The sequence below is a fragment of the Oncorhynchus keta genome, chromosome 1 (assembly GCF_023373465.1).
Source record: "Oncorhynchus keta strain PuntledgeMale-10-30-2019 chromosome 1, Oket_V2, whole genome shotgun sequence".
NCBI classification, from domain to species: Eukaryota; Metazoa; Chordata; class Actinopteri; order Salmoniformes; family Salmonidae; genus Oncorhynchus; species Oncorhynchus keta.
In genome coordinates, this window is record NC_068421.1 from 28,618,160 (window position 1) to 28,630,381 (window position 12,222).

General features: G+C 50.7%; 1 protein-coding gene across 3 annotated transcripts in view; it reads right to left on the reverse strand.

Moving 5' to 3' along the window:
• LOC118394682 (membrane-associated phosphatidylinositol transfer protein 3-like) overlaps positions 1–12,222 on the reverse strand; it is a 236,456-nt gene that overhangs the window by 173,883 nt on the left and 50,351 nt on the right. Inside the window, exon 3 of one of the 3 annotated variants that reach the window (XM_052520107.1) lies at positions 6,686–6,797. In XM_052520107.1, coding sequence (XP_052376067.1) covers positions 6,686–6,797 — 112 coding nt within the window. The remainder of the gene's footprint in view (positions 1–6,685; positions 6,798–12,222) is intronic. The other 2 variants (XM_052520116.1, XM_052520103.1) reach the window with 2 other exon arrangements.

Genomic DNA, 12,222 nt, shown 5'->3' on the forward strand with positions numbered 1-12,222 from the left:
TAATTTGCATGAGTCTGCAGTACAGTGAAGTAGCTAATTAGTCACATCACTTGTCTGTATCAGATCAAGTTTTAATTTCTTTATTTACATTTGAAAAACACATTCAATGACATTTAACACTAACCAATATTTCATTCATGTGATTTAAGATGAAATACAGTTGATGTCAAACATAGTCAGTCTGAATAAAGGGAGTGATGGAGAGGGGGGATTTTCAGAGGAGCTATTACAGTAGTATGAGCTATTACAGTAGGAGGAGCTATTACAGTAGGAGGAGCTATTACAGTAGGAGGAGCTATTACAGTAGCTGCTTCCACTAGGCATGCATGTATCTGCCTCTGGAAAAAGCCCTGTCAATCTTCAAAGACCAAAAAATAACCAAGAGAGAGGGAGTTACTTAAGACCAGATAAATCGCTGGGGTTTGCAAATCAGAGCACTGAGATTAAAATTAAAATAAGTAAATCAGAAAAGAAAAATAAACCAGAAGAATAAAGTAAATAGAGAAATCGATATGGTCGTGCCGTGCATACCTACACATACGCTACGGTCACAAGATGCAGGCCTCCTAATTTTCCCTAGAATTTCTAAGCAAACAGCTGGAGGCAGGGCTTTCTCCTATAGAGCTACATTTTTATGGAATGGTCTGCCTACCCATGTGAGAGACACAGACTCAGTCTCAACTTTTAAGTCTTTACTGAAGACCGCCATTGATCCAAACGGAACATTTTTTTCAGCTGGATCTTCACAACTAGCTATCGAGCTAAACCGCAACCCTGGTTGATTACTCCTGGCTAGCGTTCCCACCCACGTAGCTTGAAGCTAGCCCGGCCAGAGCTCCTGTGTTCCTAGCATACTCCTGGGCTTCTATACCCGGATCCACGACCGGTCTATCGATGTCACTGCATGAAGAGGAATAAACAGACTCACCCCATCGCGACGTCCTCCAAAGGCTAACTCTCTAGCCCTCGCTATCTCCTTGCTTGCTAATTCGGCATGCTAACTGCTAGCTTGTTTAGCCCAGGTCCGCTAACTACTACCTTGTTTACCCCGGCCTGCTAATCTGTTAGCTTGTTATCACAGGCCTGCTAACCGTCTGCATTGCAGTGGCCCATATGTACTTTCTATCTCTTCCCGATTTTTAAAATGTGTTTATACCTTCCGGAAACCTGCCTCACCCAATGTGATACGGAATCGCTATTATTTTTAATTTTTAGAACACACTCAAGAACCTCCAGAAGCTAACCAGCTAACTAGCTACAAGCTATTTAGTCATTGTTAGTTTTTTAAAACCTGGATAACACTCGCCAGTCCAGCCCCCCTGCCCCATCCACCGCTGCCCCTGGACTCTGATCACTTTGCTACATAGCTGATGCACGCTGGACTGTCCATTAATCACGGTACTCCATTCTGCTTGTTTGTTTTATCTGTCGGCCCCGTTGCCTAGTCAATGCCATTTTACCTGCTGTTGTTATGCTAGCTGATTAGCTGTTGTCTCACCCACTGTTTTAGCTAGCTTTCCCAATTCAACACCTGTGATTACTGTATGCCTTGCTGTATGTCTCTCTCAAATGTCAATATGCCTTGTATACTGTTGCTCAGGTTAGTTATCATTGTTTTAGTTCACAATGGAGCCCCTAGTCCCACTCCTCATACCCCTGATACCTCCTTTGTCCCACCTCCCACATATGCGGTGACCTCACCCATTACAACCAGCATGTCCAGAGATAAAACCTCTCTCATCATCACCCAGTGCCTGGGCTTACCTCCGCCGTACCCGCACCCCACCATACCCCTGTCTGCGCATTATGCCCTGAATATATTCTACCATGCCCAGAAACCTGCTCCTCTTATTCTCTGTCCCCAACGCTCTAGGCGACCAGTTTTGATAGCCTTTAGCCGCACCCTCATACTACTCCTTCTCTGTTCCGCAGGTGATGTGGAGGTAAACCCAGGCCCTGCATGTCCCCAGGCACCCTCATTTGTTGACTTCTGTGATAGAAAAAGCCTTGGTTTCATGCATGTCAACATCAGAAGCCTCCTCCCTAAGTTTGTTTTACTCACTGCTTTAGCACACTCTGCTAACCCTGATGTCCTTGCCATGTCTGAATCCTGGCTCAGGAAGGCCACCAAAAATTCAGAGATTTCCATGCCCAACTATAACATCTTCCGTCAAGATAGAACTGCCAAAGGGGGAGGAGTTGCAGTCTACTGCAGAGATAGCCTGCAAAGTAATGTCATACTTTCCAGGTCCATACCCAAACAGTTCGAACTACTAATTCTGAAAATTACTCTCTCCAGAAATAAGTCTCTCACTGTTGCCGCCTGCTACCGACCCCCCCTCAGCTCCCAGCTGTGCCCTGGACACCATTTGTGAATTGATTGCCCCCCATCTAGCTTCAGAGTTTGTTCTGTTAGGTGACCTAAACTGGGATATGCTTAACACCCCGGCAGTCCTACAATCTAAGCTAGATGCCCTCAATCTCACACAAATCATCAAGGAACCCACCAGGTACAACCCTAACTCTGTAAACAAGGGCACCCTCATAGACGTCATCCTGACCAACTGGCCCTCCAAATACACCTCCTCTGTCTTCAACCAGGATCTCAGCGACCACTGCCTCATTGCCTGTATCCGCTACGGTGCCGCAGTCAAACGACCACCCCTCATCACTGTCAAATGCTCCCTAAAACACCTCTGTGAGCAGGCCTTTCTAATCGACCTGGCCCGGGTATCCTGGAAGGACATTGACCTCATCCCGTCAGTTGAGGATGCCTGGTCATTCTTTAAGAGTAACTTCCTCACCATTTTAGATAAGCATGCTCCGTTCAAAAAATGCAGAACTAAGAACAGATACAGCCCTTGGTTCACTCCAGACCTGACTGCCCTCGACCAGCACAAAAACATCCTGTGGCGGACTGCAATAGCATCGAACAGTCCCCGCGATATGCAACTGTTCAGGGAAGTCAGGAACCAATACACGCAGTCAGTCAGGAAAGCTAAGGCCAGCTTCTTCAGGCAGAAGTTTGCATCCTGTAGCTCCAACTCCAAAAAGTTCTGGGACACTGTGAAGTCCATGGAGAACAAGAGCACCTCCTCCCAGCTGCCCACTGCACAGAGGCTAGGGAACACGGTCACCACCGATAAATCCATGATTATCGAAAACTTCAACAAGCATTTCTCAACGGCTGGCCATGCCTTCCGCCTGGCTACTCCTACCTCGGCCAACAGCTCCGGCCCCCCCGCAGCTCCTCGCCCAAGCCTCTCCAGGTTCTCCTTTACCCAAATCCAGATAACAGATGTTCTGAAAGACCTGCAAAACCTGGACCCGTATAAATCAGCTGGGCTTGACAATCTGGACCCTCTATTTCTGAAACTATCCGCCGCCATTGTCGCAACCCCTATTACCAGCCTGTTCAACCTCTCTTTCATATCGTCTGAGATCCCCAAGGATTGAAAGCTGCTGCAGTCATCCCCCTCTTCAAAGGGGAGACACCCTGGACCCAAACTGTTACAGACCTTTATCCATTCTGCCCTGCCTATCTAAGGTCTTCGAAAGCCAAGTCAACAAACAGGTCACTGACCATCTCGAATCCCACCGTACATTCTCCGCTATGCAATCTGGTTTCCGAGCCGGTCACGGGTGCACCTCAGCCACACTCAAGGTACTAAACGACATCATAACCGCCATCGATAAAAGACAGTACTGTGCAGCCGTCTTCATCGACCTTGCTAAGGCTTTCGACTCTGTCAATCACCAGATTCTTATCGGCAGACTCAGTAGCCTCGGTTTTTCGGATGACTGCCTTGCCTGGTTCACCAATTACTTTGCAGACAGAGTTCAGTGTGTCAAATCCGAGGGCATGCTGTCCGGTCCTCTGGCAGTCTCTATAGGGGTGCCACAGGGTTCAATTCTCGGGCCGACTCTTTTCTCTGTGTATATCAATGATGTTGGTCTTGCTGCGGGCGATTCCCTGATCCACCTCTACGCAGACGACACCATTCTATATACTTTCGGCCCGTCATTGGACACTGTGCTATCTAACCTCCAAACGAGCTTCAATGCCATACAACACTCCTTCCGTGGCCTCCAACTGCTCTTAAACGCTAGTAAAACCAAATGCATGCTTTTCAACCGATCGCTGCCTGCACCCGCATGCCCGACTAGCATCACCACACTGGATGGTTCCGACCTTGAATATGTGGACACCTATAAGTACCTAGGTGTCTGGCTAGACTGCAAACTCTCCTTCCAGACCCATATCAAACATCTCCAATCGAAAATCAAATCAAGAGTCGGCTTTCTATTCCGCAACAAAGCCTCCTTCACTCACGCTGCCAAGCTTACCCTAGTAAAACTGACTATCCTACCGATCCTCGACTTCGGCGATGTCATCTACAAAATCGCTTCCAACACTCTACTCAGCAAACTGGATGCAGTTTATCACAGTGCCATCCGTTTTGTCACTAAAGCACCTTATACTACCCACCACTGCGACTTGTATGCTCTAGTCGGCTGGCCCTCGCTACATATTCGTCGCCAGACCCACTGGCTCCAGGTCATCTACAAGTCCATGCTAGGTAAAGCTCCGCCTTATCTCAGTTCACTGGTCACGATGGCAACACCCATCCGTAGCACGCGCTCCAGCAGGTGTATCTCACTGATCATCCCTAAAGCCAACACCTCATTCGGCCGCCTTTCGTTCCAGTACTCTGCTGCCTGTGACTGGAACTAATTGCAAAAATCGCTGAAGTTGGAGACTTTTATCTCCCTCACCAACTTCAAACATCAGCTATCTGAGCAGCTGACCGATCGCTGCAGCTGTACATAATCTATTGGTAAATAGCCCACCCATTTTCACCTACCTCATCCCCACAGTTTTTATTTATTTACTTTTCTGCTCTTTTGCACACCAATATCTCTACCTGTACATGATCATCTGATCATTTATCACTCCAGTGTTAATCTGCAATATTGTAATTATTCGCCTACCTCCTCATGCCTTTTGCACACATTGTATATAGACTCCCCTTTTTTTCTACTGTGTTATTGACTTGTTAATTGTTTACTCCATGTGTAACTCTGTGTTGTCTGTTCACACTGCTATGCTTTATCTTGGCCAGGTCGCAGTTGCAAATGAGAACTTGTTCTCAACTAGCCTACCTGGTTAAATAAAGGTGAAATAAAAAAAATAATAAATAAAAGACTCATCTCTTCAGTAGGTCCTATGATTGAATATAGTCTGGTCAAGGGGTGCGAAGGTGAATGGCAAGGCACTGGGTGGACGAACCGCCCTTGCTGTCTCTGCCTGGCCAGCTCCCCTCTCTCCACTGGGATTCTCTTTCTCTAACTCTATTACGGGGGCTGAGTCACTGGCTCTCTAGTGCTCTTCTATGCCGTCCCTAGGAGGGGTTGAGAGTGGGTTGAGTCACTGACGTGATCTTCCTGTCCTGTTTTGTACCCCCTCGAGCTTGTGCGGTGGAGGAGATCTTTGTGGGCTATATTCAGTAAGTTGGTGGTCTGTTGACTCTCTAGTGGTTTGGAGGCTGTGCTTTGGCAAAATGGGTGTGGTTATATCCTGCCTGGTTTCCCCCTTCCCTCATCTCAGCCTCCATTATCTATGCAGCGAAAGTCTATGTGCCAGGGGGCTAGCGTCCGTCTCTTATATCTGGTGTAATTCTCCTGTCTTCTCTGGTGTCCTGTGTGAATTTATGTATGCTCCCTCTAATTCTCTCCCTCCCCTCCCAGAGGACCTGTGTCCTAGGACCATGCCTCAGGACTACCTGGCCTGATGATTCCTGGCTGTCCCCAGTCCACCTGGTCGTGCTGCTGCTCCAGTTTCAACTGTTCTGCATGTGGCTAGGGAAGCCTGACCTGTTCACCGCATGTGCTGTTTTCGACAGTCTCTCTCTCTCTCTCTCTACCGCACCTGCTGTCTCAACCTCTGAATGCTCGACTATGAAAAGTCAACTGACATTTATTCATGAGTTACTGACCTGTTGCAATACGTTTGATTTATTTATTGAGTGATTGTTATGACCGATAATGAGGAAAATTCACATTTTCACTATAGTGACTCATTTCCTTCCAGTAGACTTATTCGGACAAGAACAAAGAGTTTACAAATCAATACATGCAGCAGAGCATCAACGTCTGTCTGATTTTAAACTAACCAAACATATAAACACATACATGGATGTTTGAAGTTGTTTGAATTTTGATGGATCAAAGGTCTCATTTGTGATTTGTTGTGTGAAATTCTTTGTTTAACTGCACTAAACATTGTGAATAGATGCGTGAACTTGTGTGTTTTTGTTTGTGAGCAAGCAGCTCCACAGTACTGCAGTAGGAGGTGGAAAGAACTGAACAGATGTTCAGAGGGCAATAGAGCCCTCTCATGCCCCCAGGGTACACTGTGTGTAACGTACCTTGTGATTGGTCCATGAGTCCCAGTGTACCCTGTGTGTAACATACCCTGTGATTGGTCTATGTGTCCCAGGGTACCCTGTGTGTAACATACCTTGTGACAGTGTACCCTGTGTGTAACATCAATTGTGATTGGTCCATGTGTCCCAGTGTACCCTGTGTGGAACACACATTGTGATTGGTCCATGTGTCCCAATGTACCCTGTCTGTAACATATATTGTGATTGATCCATGTGTCCCAGGGTACCCTGTATGTAACATGCCTTGTGATTGGTCCATGTGTCCCAGGGTCTCGATCTGCTCCACCAGGTCGTTGGAGTTCCACTGGCTCATCCCCAGGAGGATGGCACTCTTCCCCTCCAGCACATCTGCTAGGACAAACAGACACACAGGGAGGAGGGTTACAATCTGTCTGTTGGGGGACACAGACACACAGGGAGGAGGGTTACAATCTGTCTGTTGGGGGACACAGACACACAGGGAGGAGGGTTACAATCTGTCTGTTGGGGGACACAGACACACAGGGAGGAGGGTTACAATCTGTCTGTTGGGGGACACAGACACACAGGGAGGAGGGTTACAATCTGTCTGTTGGGGGACACAGACACACAGGGAGGAGGGTTACAATCTGTCTGTTGGGGGACACAGACACACAGGAAGGAGGGTTACAATCTGTCTGTTGGGGGACACAGAAACACAGGGAGGAGGGTTACAATCTGTATGTTGGGGGACACAGACACACAGGGAGGAGGGTTACAATCTGTATGTTGGGGGACACAGACACACAGGGAGGAGGGTTACAATCTGTCTGTTGGGGGACACAGACACACAGGGGGAGGGTTACAATCTGTCTGTTGGGGGACACAGACACACAGGAAGGAGGGTTACAATCTGTCTGTTGGGGGACACAGACACACAGGGAGGAGGGTTACAATCTGTATGTTGGGGGACACAGACACACAGGGAGGAGGGTTACAATCTGTCTGTTGGGGGACACAGACACACAGGGAGGAGGGTTACAATCTGTATGTTGGGGGACACAGACACACGGAGGAGGGTTACAATCTGTCTGTTGGGGGACACAGAAACACAGGGAGGAGGGTTACAATCTGTATGTTGGGGGACACAGACACACAGGGAGGAGGGTTACAATCTGTCTGTTGGGGGACACAGACACACAGGGAGGAGGGTTACAATCTGTATGTTGGGGGACACAGACACACGGAGGAGGGTTACAATCTGTATGTTGGGGGACACAGACACACAGGGAGGAGGGTTACAATCTGTATGTTGGGGGACACAGACACACAGGGAGGAGGGTTACAATCTGTATGTTGGGGGACACAGACACACAGGGAGGAGGGTTACAATCTGTCTGTTGGGGGACACAGACACACAGGGAGGAGGGTTACAATCAGTCTGTTGGGGGACACAGACACACAGGGAGGAGGGTTACAATCTGTCTGTTGGGGGACACAGAAACACAGGGAGGAGGGTTACAATCTGTATGTTGGGGGACACAGACACACAGGGAGGAGGGTTACAATCTGTCTGTTGGGGGACACAGACACACAGGGAGGAGGGTTACAATCTGTATGTTGGGGGACACAGACACACAGGGAGGAGGGTTACAATCTGTCTGTTGGGGGACACAGACACACAGGGAGGAGGGTTACAATCTGTCTGTTGGGGGACACAGACACACAGGAAGGAGGGTTACAATCTGTCTGTTGGGGGACACAGACACACAGGGAGGAGGGTTACAATCTGTCTGTTGGGGGACACAGACACACAGGGAGGAGGGTTACAATCTGTCTGTTGGGGGACACAGACACACAGGGAGGAGGGTTACAATCTGTCTGTTGGGGGACACAGAAACACAGGGAGGAGGGTTACAATCTGTATGTTGGGGGACACAGACACACAGGGAGGAGGGTTACAATCTGTCTGTTGGGGGACACAGACACACAGGGAGGAGGGTTACAATCTGTCTGTTGGGGGACACAGACACACAGGGAGGAGGGTTACAATCTGTCTGTTGGGGGACACAGACACACAGGGAGGAGGGTTACAATCTGTCTGTTGGGGGACACAGACACACAGGGAGGAGGGTTACAATCTGTATGTTGGGGGACACAGACACACAGGGAGGAGGGTTACAATCTGTCTGTTGGGGGACACAGACACACAGGGAGGAGGGTTACAATCTGTCTGTTGGGGGACACAGACACACAGGGAGGAGGGTTACAATCTGTCTGTTGGGGGACACAGACACACAGGGAGGAGGGTTACAATCTGTATGTTGGGGGACACAGACACACAGGGAGGAGGGTTACAATCTGTATGTTGGGGGACACAGACACACAGGGAGGAGGGTTACAATCTGTATGTTGGGGGACACAGACACACAGGGAGGAGGGTTACAATCTGTCTGTTGGGGGACACAGACACACAGGGAGGAGGGTTACAATCTGTCTGTTGGGGGACACAGACACACAGGGAGGAGGGTTACAATCTGTATGTTGGGGGACACAGACACACAGGGAGGAGGGTTACAATCTGTATGTTGGGGGACACAGACACACAGGGAGGAGGGTTACAATCTGTCTGTTGGGGGACACAGACACACAGGGAGGAGGGTTACAATCTGTATGTTGGGGGACACAGACACACAGGGAGGAGGGTTACAATCTGTCTGTTGGGGGACACAGACACACAGGGAGGAGGGTTACAATCTGTATGTTGGGGGACACAGACACACAGGGAGGAGGGTTACAATCTGTCTGTTGGGGGACACAGACACACAGGGAGGAGGGTTACAATCTGTATGTTGGGGGACACAGACACACAGGGAGGAGGGTTACAATCTGTCTGTTGGGGGACACAGACACACAGGGAAGAAGATTTACATTTACATGACATTTTAGTCATTTAGCAGACGTTCGTATCCAGAGCGACTCACAGGAGCAATTAGTGTTAAGTGCCTTACTCAAGGGCACATCAACAGACTTTTCACCTAGTTGGCTCGGAGATTCGAACCAGGTTATTGGCGCAACGCAGCTACCTGCCGCCCACCATTACATTATTATAGAACCCAATCACATACTATAGTTGATGCTGAGAACTGAACAAATTATCTGGTTGGTTAACACAGAGGAGAGGGGAAATCCAGACAGATGCAGGAACCGGGACAGGGACACTGGGCGCACACACACACATACAGGGACAGGGACACTGGGCACACACACACACATACAGGGACAGGGACACTGGGCACACACACACACATACAGGGACAGGGACACTGGGCACACACACACACATACAGGGACAGGGACACTGGGCACACACACACACATACAGGGACAGGGACACTGGGGCACACACACACATACAGGGACAGGGACACTGGGCACACACACACACATACAGGGACAGGGACACTGGGCGCACACACACATACAGGGACAGGGACACACTACAGGGGGACACACACACACACATACAGGGACAGGGACACTGGGCGCACACACACACATACAGGGACAGGGACACATCACACACACACATACAGGGGGACAGGGACACTCGCACACACACACATACAGGGACAGGGACACTGGGCGCACACACACACATACAGGGACAGGGACACTGGGCACACACACACACATACAGGGACAGGGACACTGGGCGCACACACACACATACAGGGACAGGGACAGGGACACATACAGGGACAGGGACACTGGGCGCACACACACACTGGGACAACACACACACATACAGGGACAGGGACACTGGGGCACACACACACATACAGGGACAGGGACACTGGGCCACACACACACATACAGGGACAGGGGCACACACACACATACAGGGACAGGGACACTGGGCACACACACACACATACAGGGACAGGGACACTGGGCGCACACACACACATACAGGGACAGGGACACTGGGCACACACACACACATACAGGGACAGGGACAGGGACACATACAGGGACAGGGGCACACACACACACATACAGGGACAGGGACACTGGGCACACACACACACATACAGGGACAGGGACACTGGGCACACACACACACATACAGGGACAGGGACACTGGGCACACACACACACATACAGGGACAGGGACACTGGGCGCACACACACACATACAGGGACAGGGACACTGGGCACACACACACACATACAGGGACAGGGACACTGGGCACACACACACACATACAGGGACAGGGACACTGGGCACACACACACACATACAGGGACAGGGACACTGGGCGCACACACACATACAGGGACAGGGACACTGGGCACACACACACACATACAGGGACAGGGACACTGGGCACACACACACACATACAGGGACAGGGACACTGGGCGCACACACACATACAGGGACAGGGACACTGGGCACACACACACACATACAGGACAGGGACACTGGGCACACACACACATACAGGGACAGGGACACTGGGCACACACACACACATACAGGGACAGGGACACTGGGCGCACACACACACATACAGGGACAGGGACACTGGGCACACACACACACATACAGGGACAGGGACACTGGGCACACACACACACATACAGGGACAGGGACACTGGGCACACACACACATACAGGGACAGGGACACTACAGGGGCGCACACACACACATACAGGGACAGGGACACTGGGCGCACACACACACATACAGGGACAGGGACACTGGGCACACACACACACATACAGGGACAGGGACACTGGGCGCACACACACACATACAGGGACAGGGACACTGGGCACACACACACACATACAGGGACAGGGACACTGGGCGCACACACACACATACAGGGACAGGGACACTGGGACACTGGGACACTGGGCACACACACACATACAGGGACAGGGACACTGGGCACACACACACACATACAGGGACAGGGACACTGGGGCACACACACACAGGGACAGGGACAGGGACGCACACACACACATACAGGGACAGGGACAGGGACACTACAGGGACAGGGACACACACACACACATACAGGGACAGGGACACTGGGGCACACACACACATACAGGGACAGGGACACTGGGCGCACACACACACATACAGGGACAGGGACACTGGGCACACACACACACATACAGGGACAGGGACACTACAGGGACAGGGACACACACACACATACAGGGACAGGGACACTGGGCGCACACACACACATACAGGGACAGGGACACTGGGACAGGGACACACACACACACATACAGGGACAGGGACACTGGGCGCACACACACATACAGGGACAGGGACACTGGGGCACACACACACATACAGGGACAGGGACACTGGGCGCACACACACATACAGGGACAGGGACACTGGGGCACACACACACATACAGGGACAGGGACACTGGGGCACACACACACATACAGGGACAGGGACACTGGGGCACACACACACATACAGGGACAGGGACACTGGGCACACACACACACATACAGGGACAGGGACACTGGGCACACACACACACATACAGGGACAGGGACACTGGGCACACACACACACATACAGGGACAGGGACACTGGGCACACACACACATACAGGGACAGGGACAGGGACACTACAGGGACAGGGACACTGGGCACACACACACACATACAGGGACAGGGACACTGGGCGCACACACACACATACAGGGACAGGGACACTGGGCACACACACACATACAGGGACAGGGACACTGGGCGCACACACACACATA